This window comes from Prionailurus viverrinus, chromosome D3 (genome assembly GCF_022837055.1).
Source record: "Prionailurus viverrinus isolate Anna chromosome D3, UM_Priviv_1.0, whole genome shotgun sequence".
Classification (NCBI taxonomy): Eukaryota; Metazoa; Chordata; class Mammalia; order Carnivora; family Felidae; genus Prionailurus; species Prionailurus viverrinus.
In genome coordinates this window covers 55,008,279-55,024,964 of record NC_062572.1, presented here as the reverse complement: position 1 = coordinate 55,024,964, position 16,686 = coordinate 55,008,279, and the positions used below count along the sequence as shown (strand labels likewise).

Genomic DNA, 16,686 nt, shown 5'->3' with positions numbered 1-16,686 from the left:
ATCAACAGAATTTTTTGAGAATAACTTGTGGGAGAATGAGAAAAATAAGCATTTATAACCAGAAGACTTGAGTAACCAAGTTAAAAACCAAGTTTAACTTGAGTAACCAAGTTAAAAAATATTGTTAAGAGTTGGTTTGACAGAGGAAAGGTACAAAGTGCCTACAAATATCTCAATGCATGATATCCAGTAAAGACCTGGAAATAAGGATCTGGAAATTAGGGAGAAAAATATGGAGAGCAGATAAAGTGCAAAAGAGCACTAAAGAAACAATCTAGAGAAATATAAACATTTAAAGGAGTGTTCAGAGAAAAAGAGAGAAAAAGAAGAGACTGATAAGTAATATTAGAGAAGCCAAGTCTAATAAGCTACCAAAGAGAAATAATAAAAAGATGAAAGCAAAACTGTCACCAAACTATTAAGCTAACTTTCTAAATAAAGAATTGAAACTGTCAAAGTTCATACCAGCAAAATTCATTACAAGAGATAATCATGTATCATCATTGAATGATGATGCTTGAATGAAAGAAATCAAGGAGAACAGTTAACAATTAAAGGTAAATTAGTCAATATGCTAATTTAACAGTTATAAATAAAATATAAACACAGAACATTAGAAGATCTTAACCAAGATGCAAAAATGCTATATTTAGAGGGAGGGAATAAAATAAAGTAAAATTTCAAAGCCCACTTATTAACTAAATAACTAAAATAATAAAAATGTGATAACATTACCTACATAACAGAATAACTAAAATTTTAGGAGAAGATGAAAGATACCAAGTGTTGGGGAAGATGTGAGCCAACCTAAGCTCCCATTCAATCTGTAAGAGTGTAAACTGATAGAATACAACCATTTGGAAAACTGACGGTACCCACTAGTAATTCCATTCCAAAGTTTATCCCCAACAGAGCTGCAAATATGATCTGAAGAAATTTCCTAGAAAGTTCATAGCCACACCACTGGTAATAACCAAAAGCTGAAAATTACACAAATGTCCATCAACAGAAGAATGAATAAACAAATTATAGCATATTCACAAAATTAAAACTATAGGATACTGTAATAAGAATATGGATGAACATAATGTTCAGCTCAAGAAGCCAGATGCAAGAGAGTACAACTGCATGATTCTATTTTTATAAAGTATAAAACATGTTTCAATGCTGAATGAAGTTTTACTAAAAAGTAGAAACAAATACAGTAATTACTACTTTCAAAAATATGGACATGGCTACAAATACAAGATTTAAAGGCACAAAATACAGAAAAGCAAGAAATAAAAATCACTTTGGATGACAAAATGTTTGGTTAGAAAATCTTCAATTAACCTCCAAAATTACAACACATAACAACTGTACAATATAAACTCTCCAAATAGTAAGAACATTACTAAAGATTACTGATAGTGTCAAAAACAGTGAAAAATATTCATATAAAAAACTAAACAAAGTAATCAGGTTTAAAATTAACTTAGAACTTTATTCAAAATATAGACATAAATAAAGATTTTTAGTAGAAATACACATTATAAAGTAATAAAGGCAAAACAGAGTTTTATTAAATAAATACTGAAACTTCTTAAAGACTGGCAAGAATAGATCTTAAAAAGCAAAAATGACTGGGGCTCCTGGCTGGCTCAGTAGGCAGAGCATGTGTCTCTTGATCTCGGGGTTGTGAGTACAAGGCCCATGTGTGTGTGGGTGGCATAGAGTTTATTTAAAATTAAAAAAAAAAAAAAAAAGCAAAAGTGTTTTAACAAAGGTGCAACAAGTGAATGATGTTAGAGCAACTGGACATCCATAGGCACAGAAATGAACCCCAATCTAAGTCTGCCACCTTATACAAAAATTAAAACAGATCCTGGATTGTAGTAAAATGGGAAATTGCCATACAAAGATATATTCACTTTAGGGGTGCCTGGGTGGCTCAGTCGGCTAAACGTCCAACTTCGGCTCAGGTCATGATCTCACAGCTCGTGGGTTTGACCCCGTGTTAGGCTCTGTGCTGATAGCTCAGAGGCTCTGTGCTGACGGGCCTGGAGCCTGCTTTGGATTCTGTGTCTCCTTCTCTGCCCCTCACCCACTCACAATCTGTCTCTCTCTCTGTTTCTCTCTTAAAAATAAATAAAACATTAAGAAAAAAGAAACTTTTAAAGATATATTCACTTTCTAATGCCCAGAACAAGTGAATATTACCTTATATTACAATAGACCTGATTAAAGTTAAGGATTTGGGGATGGGGAAATTAGTTGGGCTTATCCAGGTGGGTCCTAAATGCCATTACAAGCATCTCTGTAAGAGAGGCAAAGAGAGATCTGGCACAGACATACATACAGAGTTCAGATGAGCAGAGACTGGAGCAGTGTCTCTGAAGGGCCTCAGGCCTTAGCCAGCACCTTGACTGTGGTCCACAGAAATTGGTTTCAGACTTCTAGCCTCCAAAACTACGTGAAAATAAATGTTATTATAAGCCACCAAGGTTGTGGAATGTGTTACAGCAGCCCTAGGAAACTAATATACAGAAGTAAATGTAAAATAGTAAACTACAAAACTCTTAGGGAAAAAAAGGAGAAAATATTCACAATACAGAGCTACACAGATTTGATGTTAAAAGCACGTTCTAAATAGAAAAAAATGATATAGTGGACTTCATAAAAATTATAAAACATTTGCTATGCAAAAGACTCTAGAGTGGCCATCTTCTGTGAGTGACTGAGCTGACAAATTCCCTTGTATTTACACTTTGACCCAGCAATTTCATTTGTGAGAATTGATCTTACAGAAAAAACTTTCACATGTGAAATGGCATTTATACAAATTTAATCACTGCAGCATTATTTAAAACAGTAAAAGATTAGAAACAACCTAAACGTTCATCAATATGAAATTGGTTAAATAATGATACATCAAACAATGGAATACTAGAACACTAAATATGTTCCATGAGGTCAAGGATTTTTATCTGGTTTGCTGAATATTACAGACCTAGTATCTATAATACTACTAGCACATAATGGATACTTAATGTTGGTTGAATAAATGAAGAAAACTCTACAACCATAATATGTATACATGTACTGATATAGAATGATCTCCAGGGGTGCCTGGGTGGCTCAGTCCGACTTTAGCACAGGTCACAATCTTATGGTTTGTGAGTTCGAGCCTTGCACGGGGCTTGCTGCTATCAGGGCAGAGCCTACTTCGGATCCTCTGTGCCCTTCCTCCCTGCTCATGTGCGCTCTCTCGGGAAAGGGAAAGGGAAAGGGAAAGGGAAAGGGAAAGGGAAAGGGAAAGGGAAAGGGAAAGGGAAGGGGAAGGGAAAGGGAAGGGGAAGGGGAAGGGGAAGGGGAAGGGGAAGGGGAAGGAAAGGAAAGGAAAAGAAAAGAAAAGAAAAGAAAAGAAAAGAAAAGAAAAGGATAAAAGAAAGATCCTCAAAATAGTAACATGAAAATAGTACGACACAAAAAATTGCATATAGAATGCTCTGTGAACAACAAAAAATAGTATTTGTAACCTTGTTTATATACATATCTCTGAAAGAATGTATAAAATAATAGTGATTTGGGAAGACATATTTCCTTTCGTACCCTTAGAATTGTGAATTAGGGGTGCCTGGGTGGCTCAATCCATTGGGTGTCTGACTTTGGCTCAGGTCTGATAGGACCGTTTGTGAGTTCAAGCCCCATATTGGGATCTGTGCTGACAGCTCAGAGCCTGGAGCCCATTCGTTCCTTTACTCAATAGTGAATGTGTATAGTAGGCTTCAGTAAGTAAAAGGAGACTTAGGTTGCTGCCTTTAAAACAGAGCTTACAGTGAGGACATTAGTCAAATCAGCTGATTCCAAAAATGTTCTAAGTACAAAGTTATTCAAGTCTTTTATATCCAATTCTACTGTTCCTTCTTCTGTACCACCAAGCACCAAGCTTCCTCAGATACAAAACTTCCTTATTCTTGGGGCACCCAGGTGGCTCAGTCAGTTAAGCGTCTAACTTCAGCTCAGGTCACGATTTTGGGGTTCGTGAGTTCCAGCCCCGCATCCAGCTCAGCATTGACAGTGAGGAGCCTGCTTGGGACTCTCTATCTGTTCTTTCCTCTCTCTTTCTCTCTCTCTCAAAATAAATAAATAAACCAACTAAATAAGTAAATAGAACTTGTTTGTTTATTCCTCATCTCCCTTTGGCTGGACTATTTGAATTTGCTAAATAGAACTGGTTTCAAAACAAAGTAGAAGGGGGAGGGAAAAAGATGCAAATCTAAATTACTAAATCACTAAATCCCATTTAGTCAATCAAATATTAATAGACAGATGATAGAAAGATAAAGATACATAAATCAGTTAAAGCCATCAGTTAGCCAGCCACCCTTTGGAACAGATACAGCATACTGTTTTCAACTACAATCAGGGTGCTGGCACTGTGAGTTTCACTTCATTCCTTGTATCTTTTTGCACTATAAATTATGTCACTTTTATAAACAGAAAAATAAAACTTTTATTCTCTTTTATTCTCTGTATTTAGGAGTTGTTTTGTATTTGTTCATCATTTATTTGTTCATTTGTTTCGTTTTTTAGATTGTACATGTTAAGTAAAATCATATGGTATTTGTCTTTCTCTGACTTATTTCACTTAGCATAATACCCTCTAGATCCATCCATGTTGTAGCAAATGGCAAGATCTCATCCTTTTTTATGGCTGAGTAGTATTCCATGTATGTGTGTATGTGTGTGTACTTTTTATATACATATATATATACACACACATATACACACACATTCCAGTATTTATGCATATATACACCACATCTTATTTAAAAATCTAGTACCCTGTATCTTCCTAGTCTATAGTCAAAATCATTCCCCATAACAACTTAAACTAAAAAAAAAATCACACATTTTAAGTTAGTCTTCAGGACTTTAAATTAAGTCAACCTTCTGTTACATAATTAAATAGCATAGTTGTTTTCTAATTATGTCATTTTATAAATACAGTTGGTAGAGCATGTGACTATTGATCTTGGGGGTTGTAAATTCAAGCCCCATGCTGGGTAGAGAGATTACCTAAAAATAAAATCTTTAAAAAAATAAAGAAAAAAGATGGTTTACAGCAGCATTCATTAAGTCAGCAAAAACCTATACAAGTCTACCTTTCAGAATTATAATAAGTCTGTAGGAAAGAAGAAAAGTTTAAAGTATATATTTAGAGTATGACTGCTCAAACAAAATAAAGTTGTTAAAATTATGAGAAATATAAACTGAAAATTCAGGAACTGGACAATACAAAGCAGGTCAATAAGGAATCATACAAGTATGTGCTTAATGAGAAGTAAAAGCTGATACATTAACTCATTTTTTAAAAGTTTATTTATTTTGAGGGAAAGAGAGCAGGGGAGGGGCAGGGAGTGGGAGAGAGAATCCCAAGCAGGCTCCTCACTGTCAGCACAGAGCCCAGCACGGGACCGGAGCCCACGAACCATGAGACAGTGACCTGAGCCAAAATCAAGAGTCAGACACTTAACCCACTAAACCACCAGGTGCCCCTATATTATCATTTTTTATAAGTTTATTTATTTTGAGAGAGAGCCTCTCTGATGCATGGCTCAAACCCACAAACTGCAAGATCATGACCTGAGCCAAAGTCAAATGCTTAACCAATTGAGCCATCTAAGCTCCCCTTAATCTCAGTTTTAGAGATGTCTCCTTACAGAGATGCACAAAAACAAACATTAGATTTCCAACTTCAAGAGTATGGCAAGGCATCAACGTATTATATGTAATTTTCACCACAATGAAGCTTACTTTCTAACCATGCACAAACGTTATTCCCTTGACCATTCAAAACAGGAAAGAAGAGAGGTTTGGTTCAAAGAGCCTTTGAAGATTACAAATGAAAACACCAAAAGAAATACCTTACTACTATGCCAGTCTGTGCCTTCTTAATTTTAGTATATGTGCGGCCGAAGCGAGCACGGTACCTTCTTCTTAAACCTTACTTTGAATACCTGCTCAACTTTAATGTTCTTAATTTATGTTTACTTGCTTTTTAAAATATTGCATCTGACCACTCTAAGGCCACTAACACTGCTGACTACTGTCTCCTTGTATTTCTTCTCAGCTTCCATGTCACACTCTATCCTGGTTTTCTCCCTATCCTGTCCATTCCTTCTCAAGCTGCACTTTTCTCTACTCCAGATTTAAATACATAGTCTCTAGGGGCGCCTGGGTGGCACAGTCAGTTAAGCGTCCGACTTCAGCCAGGTCACGATCTCGCGGTCCCGCAGTTTGAGCCCCGCGTCAGGCTCTGGGCTGATGGCTCGGAGCCTGGAGCCTGTTTCTGATTCTGTGTCTCCCTCTCTCTCTGCCCCTCTCCCGTTCATGCTCTGTCTCTCTCTGTCCCAAAAATAAATAAACGTTGAAAAAAAAAAAAAATTAAAAAATAAATAAATAAATAAATAAATAAATACATAGTCTCTAGCACTTTGTCGTATCTAGGTCCTCTGCTATCTTCCAACTTACAGACCTCCCTCAGTGGCTACCATCCATACTCATAGCTTTAGTTCCATATATTCCACATTCACATACATACACTTAACTATGGGACATCATGAAATCTTACATGGGTTTCCTTAAAATGTCAGGAATCTCTTCTGTCCATTCCTACTATCATTACCTTGGTTCAGGTTCTAACCATTTTTTTTCTCTGACACATCAGTGATTGACCTCTTCACTAGTCTCACCACTACACCAAAGCTGGATCCTGCTACTAAAGTAATCATGTGAAATGTGATCATGCTGCTCCTCTGCCAAAAATTATTGAACAGATCTCTTTGGCTTTCAGGAAAAAGTTCGAATTGGCTTATACAGAAAGTTTCTGCCAATACCTCTAAACTCTATCTACTACACTCATCCTTTGGCTCCAGCCAAAATTTGTAGTCTGGAAATAGTCATTCTCTAGAACTCCTCCTTGCCTCTGAATATACCATAAACCTAATCAGGGTATTCCCCAATAAGCCCTGAATCATCAATTCTGACCTAAAATACTGCTTCATCGAGGAAATCTCTCCTTTAGTCATAGGCTGATTTTGACACCTGCTCTCAATGCTCACATAAAATTTTCCTCTTAAATCGCTTCCAGATCATATTCATGCTTAGGTCTTCTCCACTAGTCTATTAATAGTCCCCAGGAAAAGAGCACTTTGTATTCTTTCTATCTGAACTACAGAAAACATTCAACATCTCCTGTTTGAAGGAACTAAAGAGGATTATACAGGAATTTATATTTTGGTGCAATTATTCTAATGATAATGAACCTGCTCCTTTGATTAGAATAGGCAGTGTGCAAATTCTTTGCTGTCACTGAAATGGCAGTGACAATTTTTTACTTTCTAACAGATCCACAGTGATCCAAAATTCTTATCACTCATTTCTTACTATCAATGAATTAAAAACTGATTTTGTAGCTAAATATAATAAGCACTTTTAAAGGCATAGGTTTGCCTTTTGTGAAAAGGGAAGAGCAAATGACATGGTAAACTAGATTATTTAAAACAATTGCATTTCCCCACCAAACTCCTAGTCAATCAAGGCCCTGTTCCACCATTACCATCCTTTCCAAATAAAACTCCCCCCCCCCCCACCTACTTTAATTCACTGTTCAGGCAGAACCTTAGAGCATGTGTGTCTGTGGGCGGGGAGGGAGGAGATGGGGTGATAAAGCAGTAAATGTTCATTCTTCTTACCAATAAAATCTACCCTACATTTCATTTTTACATTTAGTCTAGTAAATGTAACATTTAGTCATCTCCAAGTTCAATGAGATGATTAGAAAAAGATCCTCAACAACCATCTCCACTCTCTTTTCCATACCCTAGATGTCAAGCCAAATTAGTCTGATTTAAAATGTCCCACAAGGAGGGGCGCCTGGGTGTCTCAATCCGTTGGGCGTCCGACTTCAGCTCAGGTCATGATCTCACGGTTCCGGAGTTCGAGCCCCACGTGCTGACAGCTCAGAGCCTGGAGCCTGTTTCAGATTCTGTGTCTCCCTCTCTCTCTGACCACCCCCACCCCCACTCACGCTCTGTCTCTGTCTCTCTCAAAACTAAATAAACATTAAAAAATATTTTTTTAAATGTCCCACAAGGGAAGCGAACCAGAGCAAACTGCATGGAATTTTGAGGAGAGCTGCAGATTACAATGAGTTCTATGAGGTCAATGACCCAAAGGGTAAGGATTCTGTCCAGAAACACTTCCTCTTTGACCTCCTACCTTCCCTTTTGTCCACCCACTGCCAGCACAAGCATAGGAAAGGCATCAAATTATAATAATAAACACTGACAGATTAAAGGCAATAAAGCATACATTGTGCCCTTAACATAACATCTCAAAATATTTCTCCAACAATCTGCATTTGTTGCACCAAATAAAGCAATTTCAGACGGTCATTCATGTCCCATAACAACAAAACTTAACTGGCACAACTCCTATAAAGTCACATACTCCTGGCTCACACAATGACCGCATAATAGGAGTAAGGTAGTGCAGTCAAGGTTGAGGATCAGAGTGAGAAAAATGGGTATCAAATAACTGTAATAAAATCTCTGATTAAGAACCCAAAATTCATTCCATTCTTTATGAAATTACAAAACCTATCTCTCAAAATTAAAAAAAAAAAGGGTTGAAGGAAAAAGAAATATATTTATAAATAAATGTGTCCCATTCTTTTCAGCTATTTGCAAGCACACAGAACTTTCAAATCTGAGTGTCTTTCTTCAAATAAAGATTTCCAAGCTTCACCTGCCAGAAATTCTTTTGTAAATTTGGAATGGAGCCTAGGTATTGGTATGTTTACTTACAAAGTTCCTCAAGGACTCTGATCAGCAGCCAGGTTTGTCAGATGTGCTACATATCTTTACAAGAAGGGCTTCTTCCAACTCTTACTGACACTCTACCAAAATTATCTGTAGGATGATCGAAGTTCTTCCTGTAAGTATGCCAAATCGAACAGCACCATGCCACCTCATCTAATCCCTTTGTGTTCTCCCTCACTCCTGGAGTTACTGCCTTATCTTCAGTTCATTCCACGAAACAGCAATCTTCCTTTCCTATCTCCACCTTCATAGTAACCAAGTAATAAGCAGAAGGGTAAAACAAAAGGAAACTATCACTTCAATACCCGGAAATCCTGTCAGTTCTAACGTGAGAGAAGAAAACCCGTTCTAGATCATTCTAACATGTACTGAATTTTAAAGGAGAGGGAACATTTTCAAGAGTGGTCTGTGAAGCAGGGTTGAAAGGTTAAGTTAGATAAGCGTTCTTGGATCTGGGAAGAATGGACCAAGGTTCCGAAAGAAGGAAAAACTTTAAAGCAAGGCAGGTCATAGAGTGGGGGGTAGTGGGGCGAGGAAGGCGAGCGCGCCGGTGCGGGCACCTTCGGCCGGTTTTGACACTCGACACCCCAGCCCTCACTCGGGTTGCTAGGAAACAAAAAGGCTCCACGTTCCCTGCAATTCCTCCCGGGCCTGGAGGAGAGGGGGCCTCCGGGGCCTGAAGACACGACCGAGACAAGCTTGGCCACTACCCCGGGGGCGCGAAAGCAAGGGATGGATACCCGGGGGCCGGGGGCTCGGGCACCGGGGCCGGCGCAGGAAGCTGGCCCGGAGCTCGGGAGGAGGGCGGAAGGCAACAGGCCCTCCGCGCCGAGGGGAGCTCAGCCAGGTCGCAGTGGGCTCCGCTCCTGCCAGGCCGCAGCCGAGGGTCCGGGGCTGGATGCCGGGCCTAAACGACCACCCGGCTCCCCGCGGGGGAGGAGGCGTCTACTCACACGTGCTGACAGGCCGCGGTCCTCACGGGCGTTTTGAGCACCTCCTGACAGACAGGGCAGTAGAAATCATCTTCGGTGTAGGACGTGGCCGCAGAGAGCTCCTCGGCCATGGCGGGGGATGGGGGAATCAAGGCGATGGCGGCAGCGGCGGCGGCGACAGCGGCCGAGCTGGCGGTGGCGGCCCGGGGCCTGACTCCCTACGCGAACCCGAAGGGGGAGGGGAATCGCGTCAGGAAGCTGCTCGCGCCAGGAAGGGGGCGGGGCAGGGCGGGACCGGGCGGGGCCGAACGCTAAGACGCTACGGCCGCACGCGCCGGGCGAGGGCCGGCCTTTAGGGCTGCTCCTCCCGGCGGAATAGTGGGGCGAGGTGCTTGGCTGGAGGCCACGGTGGAGAAACCGGTCAGCGGCTTCGCTTTCGCTTCCACCCTGGCGCGGAGTACGCGGGACACCGCCCCGCCGCGCGAGAACGAAGGCCGCCCCCAGGCAGCTGCCTCCCGCCCGAGGCCGCTCCCTTACCTGGCTCCACGAGGCGGCCGCGGTTCCGCCCCCGCCCTCTTCTCCGCCTCCTGACTCCTTTTCCCCCCACCCCCACCCCCTGGCCCCGCCCGCACAGCCTTCTAGCTGCGCCCCGCTACCTAGCCAGTTCCAAGGCTGCCTGCCCCACCCACACCGCCCCCGCCCCGCTTCGCTCCGCCCCTCCACTCTGCGTGCGTAGCCGCTCACTTAGGAGCTCGGGAGACGCGCGGGGATTGGAGCTGCTTTCCCCGCGCGGGTCGGTGGAGAAGTGGCCCTCCGCCGTCCTCGGTCTTCTAGTCCGGCCGCTGCTGCCTTGGCAGCCGAGGCCGGGAGGGGACTGGCGAGAAGAGTGCTTAGCATTTATCGGCCCGAAAGGGGGCCGGGCCCGAGGCTCATGGTGCACCGGGATCCCACCGCCCCCTCCAGCAGCCCTCCCGTGGCATTGCTCTGCCTGCAGCCAGCCCGGCGGGAACACCAGGGGGCGGCGAACACCTGACCGAGGAGTGGGGAGAGGGCGGGGTGGGTAGAGCGGCCTCCATAGCAACCGGCGCGTCGCGCCCGCCGCTGGTTGTGACATAAACAGCTGGGTGCCCACCTGTACACCGCTCCCCCCCCCCCCACGTCTCCCCCTAGCGGGGACACCATTTCTCGCCGCTTCTATCAAATATATTGGGTTTTCCAGGAATTTTTCCTCAAAAAATATTCCCTAATGTTAAAGGTATGGACCTTACCATTTGTCCCTGACAAAATGTTTTGATCATGTCGAGACGTGTTACGAAACAAGTAAATATCCGTTCTGCAATTTCGATCCTTTGAGGAGGAAAAATTAAATAATAAGCTCCCCTGAGAGGGTTTGAACTTTCCCCTAACACAGCCTGACGGGTTACTCTCGCAGATGCATTCTTCCACCACCCAACACCTTGTTTTCTGATGCCTTTGAAGAAAAAGTGAGGTAGAAACATGGATCTAAACATTTCATCATTATTCACTAGCTTAAATGTTTATATTTTTGTTTACGGGCCAGATACATCTGGATGGGATCACAACCGCATGAAAGGAGCTATGGAAAATCTGGAACATTATAGAGCATCCTCAATTAGTTTCAGAAAAGAAAAGAAAATTATCCTTACCATGCTTTGTTAAGGCTCTCCACTACAGTCTAAGTGAATCATAAACTGAAGCCATTGTCCTTGGAACTGTTAGATGTTATTATGCTGGTGTCTTGAACTTTGCTCTTGACTAGTTTACACTCTTGGGTGTCTGATGAAATAAAAGGACAAAAAAAAATGGTATTTGCCGAAGTATTGTTTTTCATAAACAGTGACTATAATGAGGATAGGAAGTGGGATGACTGGATGTGTATGGACTTAGAGAAAACCTTATGGAGGAAGTGGGTCTCACTATGCATCTTAAAATGACACTTCATAGAATAATATTTACTGAATTGTCCAATGAACAGCTAATTCCCTTTACCAAACTACAACATTTTCCTCCCTAGCAGGAACAGTGGAAGCAGAGCAGGAAAGCTAATTTTAGCTTCAGATTTCCTGGGAGGAGAAACACCAAACAGGTGTTGACAGGAGAGACACCAAATAGCATTAGTCCAGGTACTTTTCAAATTTACGTATAAAATGGTTCTTGGATTTCAAACTTCACGTTTTTGATGTATTTCCAATCATATTTTGCTCATTTTGACCACTTTAGGAAGTAAAGTGTATTTTCTTTTTCTTTTTTTTTTTTAATTTTTTAATGTTTGTTTATTTTAGAGAGAGAGAGACAGAGTGAGAGCAGGGAAGGGACAGAGAGAGGGAGACACAGATCCTGAAGCAGGCTCCAAGCTCTGAGCTGTCAGTTCAGAGCCCGATGTGGGGCCCAAACTCACAAACTGTGAGATCATGACCTGAGCCGAAGTCAGATGCTTAACTGACTGAGCCACCCAGGCACCCAGGAAAGCGTATTTTCTATTAAAAAGAATGTTTCCCTTTACTCACTGAGAATCTTTAACCAGAACATTAATCTTGTGAGTTTAATTTTATTTGCTTCATTCTTCCTCTACAATGTCAGCTTTACCCATGCCCTAATCCAAACGTGTTTGCATTGTTTCTCATATTCTAAGAAGTCATTATACCCACATTTTTGGTGAATTTCTACATACTATTTGGTGGATTTCTACATACATATAGTTGATAGTATGTAGAAATCCTCCACAAATGTGGGTATAAGGAAAATGTAGTTACCCTCTGAGTGTTAAGCTTAGACAAATAAACCATAATAGCCAAAAGACATAATTTTCTCTCTTGGCAGCATTTCACATGAAAAATTACATGATATTTTTATGGCAGTGTCATAGATTTACTCAAAATACATTCAGCTGTGTAAATAAAATACAGCCTTTGGGCAGTAAGGGGAAAACTCTAAATGTTTTTTAGTTTAGTTTAAACTCTGTTGCCATAATTTAATCAGTTTCTTTACATTTAGGTTAAAACACTTAAGCTTTTAATATCCCATCTCTCTCAGTCTGCTCCCCTCAAAATGGCATCTGGGAGGATAAGACGGAGGACAAGGGGTAGCTGACATGAACTTGAGACACTATTGGAGAACCCTGGTCCTGACATCTGCAAGGTCTCCTTTGAATTCTTGCTGGACTATTCTGCAGGGAGGCTAATTTTGGCTCCACTCTGAGATGCGTTGTGTTCCGGACATTCTGCTGCTGGTAGCTGTTGGTAAAGGCTACTTCTGCCTGATTCAGCTGGGCGAAGGTGCGGTCGTGTGTACCCTGGTTGACTCAGCCTCACCAACACCATAGAGCCCTCCGTAGCTCTGTCACAATTCTCTTCTAATTCCTTGACCCTCAACCCGGAAGGCCCCTCAGGCTCTGCTCTCAACATAGCCACCATCCGTGGCATCCCTTGGGGCCCTCTTCTCTCCCAGCCTGGGAGGGAGAATCATTTCATCTAGCCATTCTGTGTCCCTGACTTTGCATGTAGTGCTGACCCCTAGTTTGCTTCTGCACAACCTATAAGGTAATGTGCTTTCAGCTCCCAGGCCCTCAGCACTCCCCTCAACCTAACCTTTTCCCTACTCCTCCTTTCTTTTCCAACCACAATCCCTTGGACTGGATGTGTACCTTTCCCCCTTGCCACTTACTGCCTTTTGGGCCCTCCCATATGCAAAATTCTCCAACCAAGTCCACTAGGCCAGGCAATTAATGTACTAAAAGGAGGAGATAAGTGAATTCAGAAAATTAATTTCTGTCTTCACAAAGCCTCGCTTTGTCTTTACCACAGAGCCTCAACAGTCTGTTTTTCTGGTAAGAGTGGTTGCTTTTGGGGAAGTGAACTGGGAAGCTGGGGGATGGAATGGGAGTGAGGCTCACATTTCACTGTCCACCCTTTAGTATCTTTTTTAATTGTCGACCGTGTCAACATTCAGCTGGTTTGCACCAGCACAGCTCTGGTGCCCATTCTCAGCTTGCCCATTCTGATTGGTCAATAAATAGTCTGTCCTGAATGTCCAATGCCCATTTGGTTCTAGTGGCTAAATATTTTTAACATTAGTCCTGATCATGTACATAAATAACCTATCTGCTGAAGGCATATCATTTAATTATTAAGGCTGTTTGGGAAATGTTCTTTTAAAAAAAAAAACATTCTTTACATTCCTGATGCATTAATCCTAATTCCTTTCCCCACCTCATCCCACACTCAGGCTGAGTAAGAAGGAGGTCAAGTGAATAAAAACGTGGAAGGGAAACCATATAGGGCACCATGTTCCCATCAACAAACATTTATAAACCCTATTCCCATCCCTCACTCTAACAAATCATCAGTTTTGTTCGCGTACCTTTTCTTTTTCCTGGCTATGCCCTTCAGGAGGACATTTCCAGCTAAAGGAGATTCTAATAAAACCATAGTCACCATGATTGAGATGAGCCAGTCTGGATGGGCCCTTTCTTCTTACCAGTGGTTTAAGCCTGGGCATGTGATGCAGTTATGACCAAGGAGGTGTGAGAGGGATTCTTCTGAGGGGCTTCAACAAGTGCCTTTCTTTGCTGACTGAAAAACAAACAAATAGGAATAAACAATACCATGCTACATCTGAATGTTTTCTTGTCAACCTGTGCTGCCTGGGACTCTGCAACCATGATGAAACTGTGAAAAGGACAAGCCAAAGAATAAGCCAATATGCTGACCAATGGCAGAGCTGAAAGATGGAAGGGATGTAGGTCCTTAGGTAGTTGAGCCATTCTAATAATCTAATCAACCCCGAAACCGTCCTGTCTCCTGTTAAGACCTTCTAGTTTAAACCATTGTCAGTTGGCTGTTTCGTTACTTGTAGTAGAAAGCGTCTACGCCAGACATTTGCTTGTTGACTATCAGATCTGCCTCCCTACCTGTCACCCATTTTGGTCTATATTGCTAGAGCTGACCCTTGCAGATTTTCTCATTCTCCCTTGCCAGCTAAGTGACTTCTGTCTATATTCAGCCAGTGGGAGACACTGATGAGAGACTGGAATGAAGAAGCCAAAACATTTCTCGTCTCTGCTTCTGCCTGTGGCTTTGTTTCTGCCATGGTTTTAACTTCTGGAAGACCACCCTTTGCTCTACGGTTCAGGAGCCTCGAGCCTGCTGGGCAGTCCCTGCCTTTTCTCAGCAGCTTCTGTGTTTGCCTCACTGTCACACATGGTCTTTCAGCTCTCCTGACATCTTTGTAATTGTTTTCCATATTAAACATCCTCTTTTGAACTACTTATTGAGACCTCTCTTTCCTGACTGGACTCCAACCCGTTTTCCTAATTGAATCAACACTTTAGGAGGAAATAGGAAGGCAGAGGAGAATGAAACACTGCAAAAGTGTTTCCTCTTCCCCAAAGAGAAGGAACTGAGTTACTTGTCATTGTGAGTTCAGAGTCTCTCTTCATAACTCTGCAAATTAGCACAAATGGAAACACAAAAATGAGATTAAATTAAGTATAGAAAATAAAGGAATTTACCCTTTTTTAGTCTACCCTAGTTTGGGACAGTTAAGTTTCAACTCTTTCATAAATGTCACTATGAATATGCATTTTTCGTGCTATTTAATAATGTTTAGTTTCCTATCAGCAGTATTTTATGTGCTATTGTACAGCTATCATTTTTACTAATATTCCTACCAGTAGCCCTAGTGGCCCTATTTAGAATCCAGCTTCCATGTTAAAATTGATTAAAATAGAGGGGATATAGACCCAACTTGTGCCAGTTATACTCTCTCAAGAAGGTAGAATTGAGATCCCGATAGTTTAGTCAATTTCTGTTAGTGCCTAACTTGGAAGGTATGTTAACATCATCTAAGGGACAGTAGCCTCTTCCTTTGCCCGAAAAGAGAAAGCCAATCAGTAGAGAGACCATACCAAAAATGAAACAGACATTTTGAATGCAGCTGAAATCGTTTCAGGGAATCAAATATGCCATCCTAAGAAGCAGAACCATAAATTAGACCAGAAATGGCAATAGATTCCAACAAATTAACTCACATTTCAACTTTTCTTTGGTGTTTTTTTTAATCTTTGAGAGAAATATGTAAATTTAAAGCTAAAGCATCTAAACATCTTTCTTTTCTCCTCCACCTTTTTTTTCTTTTTCCTTCCCAGGCCCACTTTACTTCACACATGTATCGACATTCTCTGGGCACATGGCTTAGATAAAGACAACCATAACAAGATTAGTTCCACTATAACAATAGAGGCAAAAGCCTGACACCAGTTTTAAAAAGCAAACAAAGCCTAAAGTTTAGAGAAGTAGAAGAACCCTCCAGCAGAAATACACACCCTTCTTTCTATACATAAATTTCAGTTATTCCACCCATTCCCCCTCAATACATATTGCATATATTGCTTCTAAAGGAGACAATCCAAAGTACCTTCCAGCTGTGCTCCAAGAAGCAATGTCACAAGACTGCTATTTTTCCAGTCTCCAAATAATTTATCCCTTTACTTGAATCTTAATCTGATCTAGTTTTAATATCTCATGATCCTACAGCCTTAGACTAAATCATAAATGTAGTCCCTATCAACCACCTCTTGTGTACCACAATGTAGAACAAATACAACTATTGTGAAAACTTAACATTTAAAACATAAAGAGAAGGGAAGAAATCACAGGATATGTACCATTTGCTGCTGGACAGGGTTAATGAAGCAAAGCAGAAAACCACTGAGTCTCATGGGTATCATTTGGTTGACTTGGCAGTGGTGAGAATTCTATTGTCAACTAATGTGGCAGTCTAGTGTTGCCTTCTGGAATCATTCCTATTGCCAAGGGAACACCAAAAAGGACATTAAAGTAAATAACCTTTTTTAGGGAGAGGGAAGG

The 16,686-nt window shown here is 41.4% G+C and overlaps 2 protein-coding genes across 5 annotated transcripts in view; both read right to left on the bottom strand.

The window, feature by feature from the left end:
* The window catches only part of RNF138 (ring finger protein 138), a 30,812-nt gene extending 19,974 nt beyond the window's left edge, over nucleotides 1-10,838 (bottom strand). Inside the window, exons 1-2 of one of the 4 annotated variants that reach the window (XM_047828524.1) lie at nucleotides 10,544-10,838; nucleotides 9,821-10,017 (exon numbers count right to left, since the gene is read on the bottom strand). In XM_047828524.1, coding sequence (XP_047684480.1) covers nucleotides 9,821-9,930 — 110 coding nt within the window. In that variant the 5' untranslated portion in view covers nucleotides 9,931-10,017; nucleotides 10,544-10,838. Of the gene's footprint in view, nucleotides 1-8,852; nucleotides 8,947-9,820; nucleotides 10,018-10,336; nucleotides 10,359-10,543 lie in introns of those variants that run through there. The other 3 variants (XM_047828525.1, XM_047828523.1, XM_047828526.1) reach the window with 3 other exon arrangements.
* Nucleotides 10,839-11,581: 743 nt separating this feature from the next.
* RNF125 (ring finger protein 125) overlaps nucleotides 11,582-16,686 on the bottom strand; it is a 54,951-nt gene continuing 49,846 nt past the window's right edge. Inside the window, exons 6-7 of the transcript XR_007145944.1 lie at nucleotides 14,297-14,391; nucleotides 11,582-11,596 (exon numbers count right to left, since the gene is read on the bottom strand). The gene's annotated coding sequence lies outside the window, so the exon portion shown is untranslated. The remainder of the gene's footprint in view (nucleotides 11,597-14,296; nucleotides 14,392-16,686) is intronic.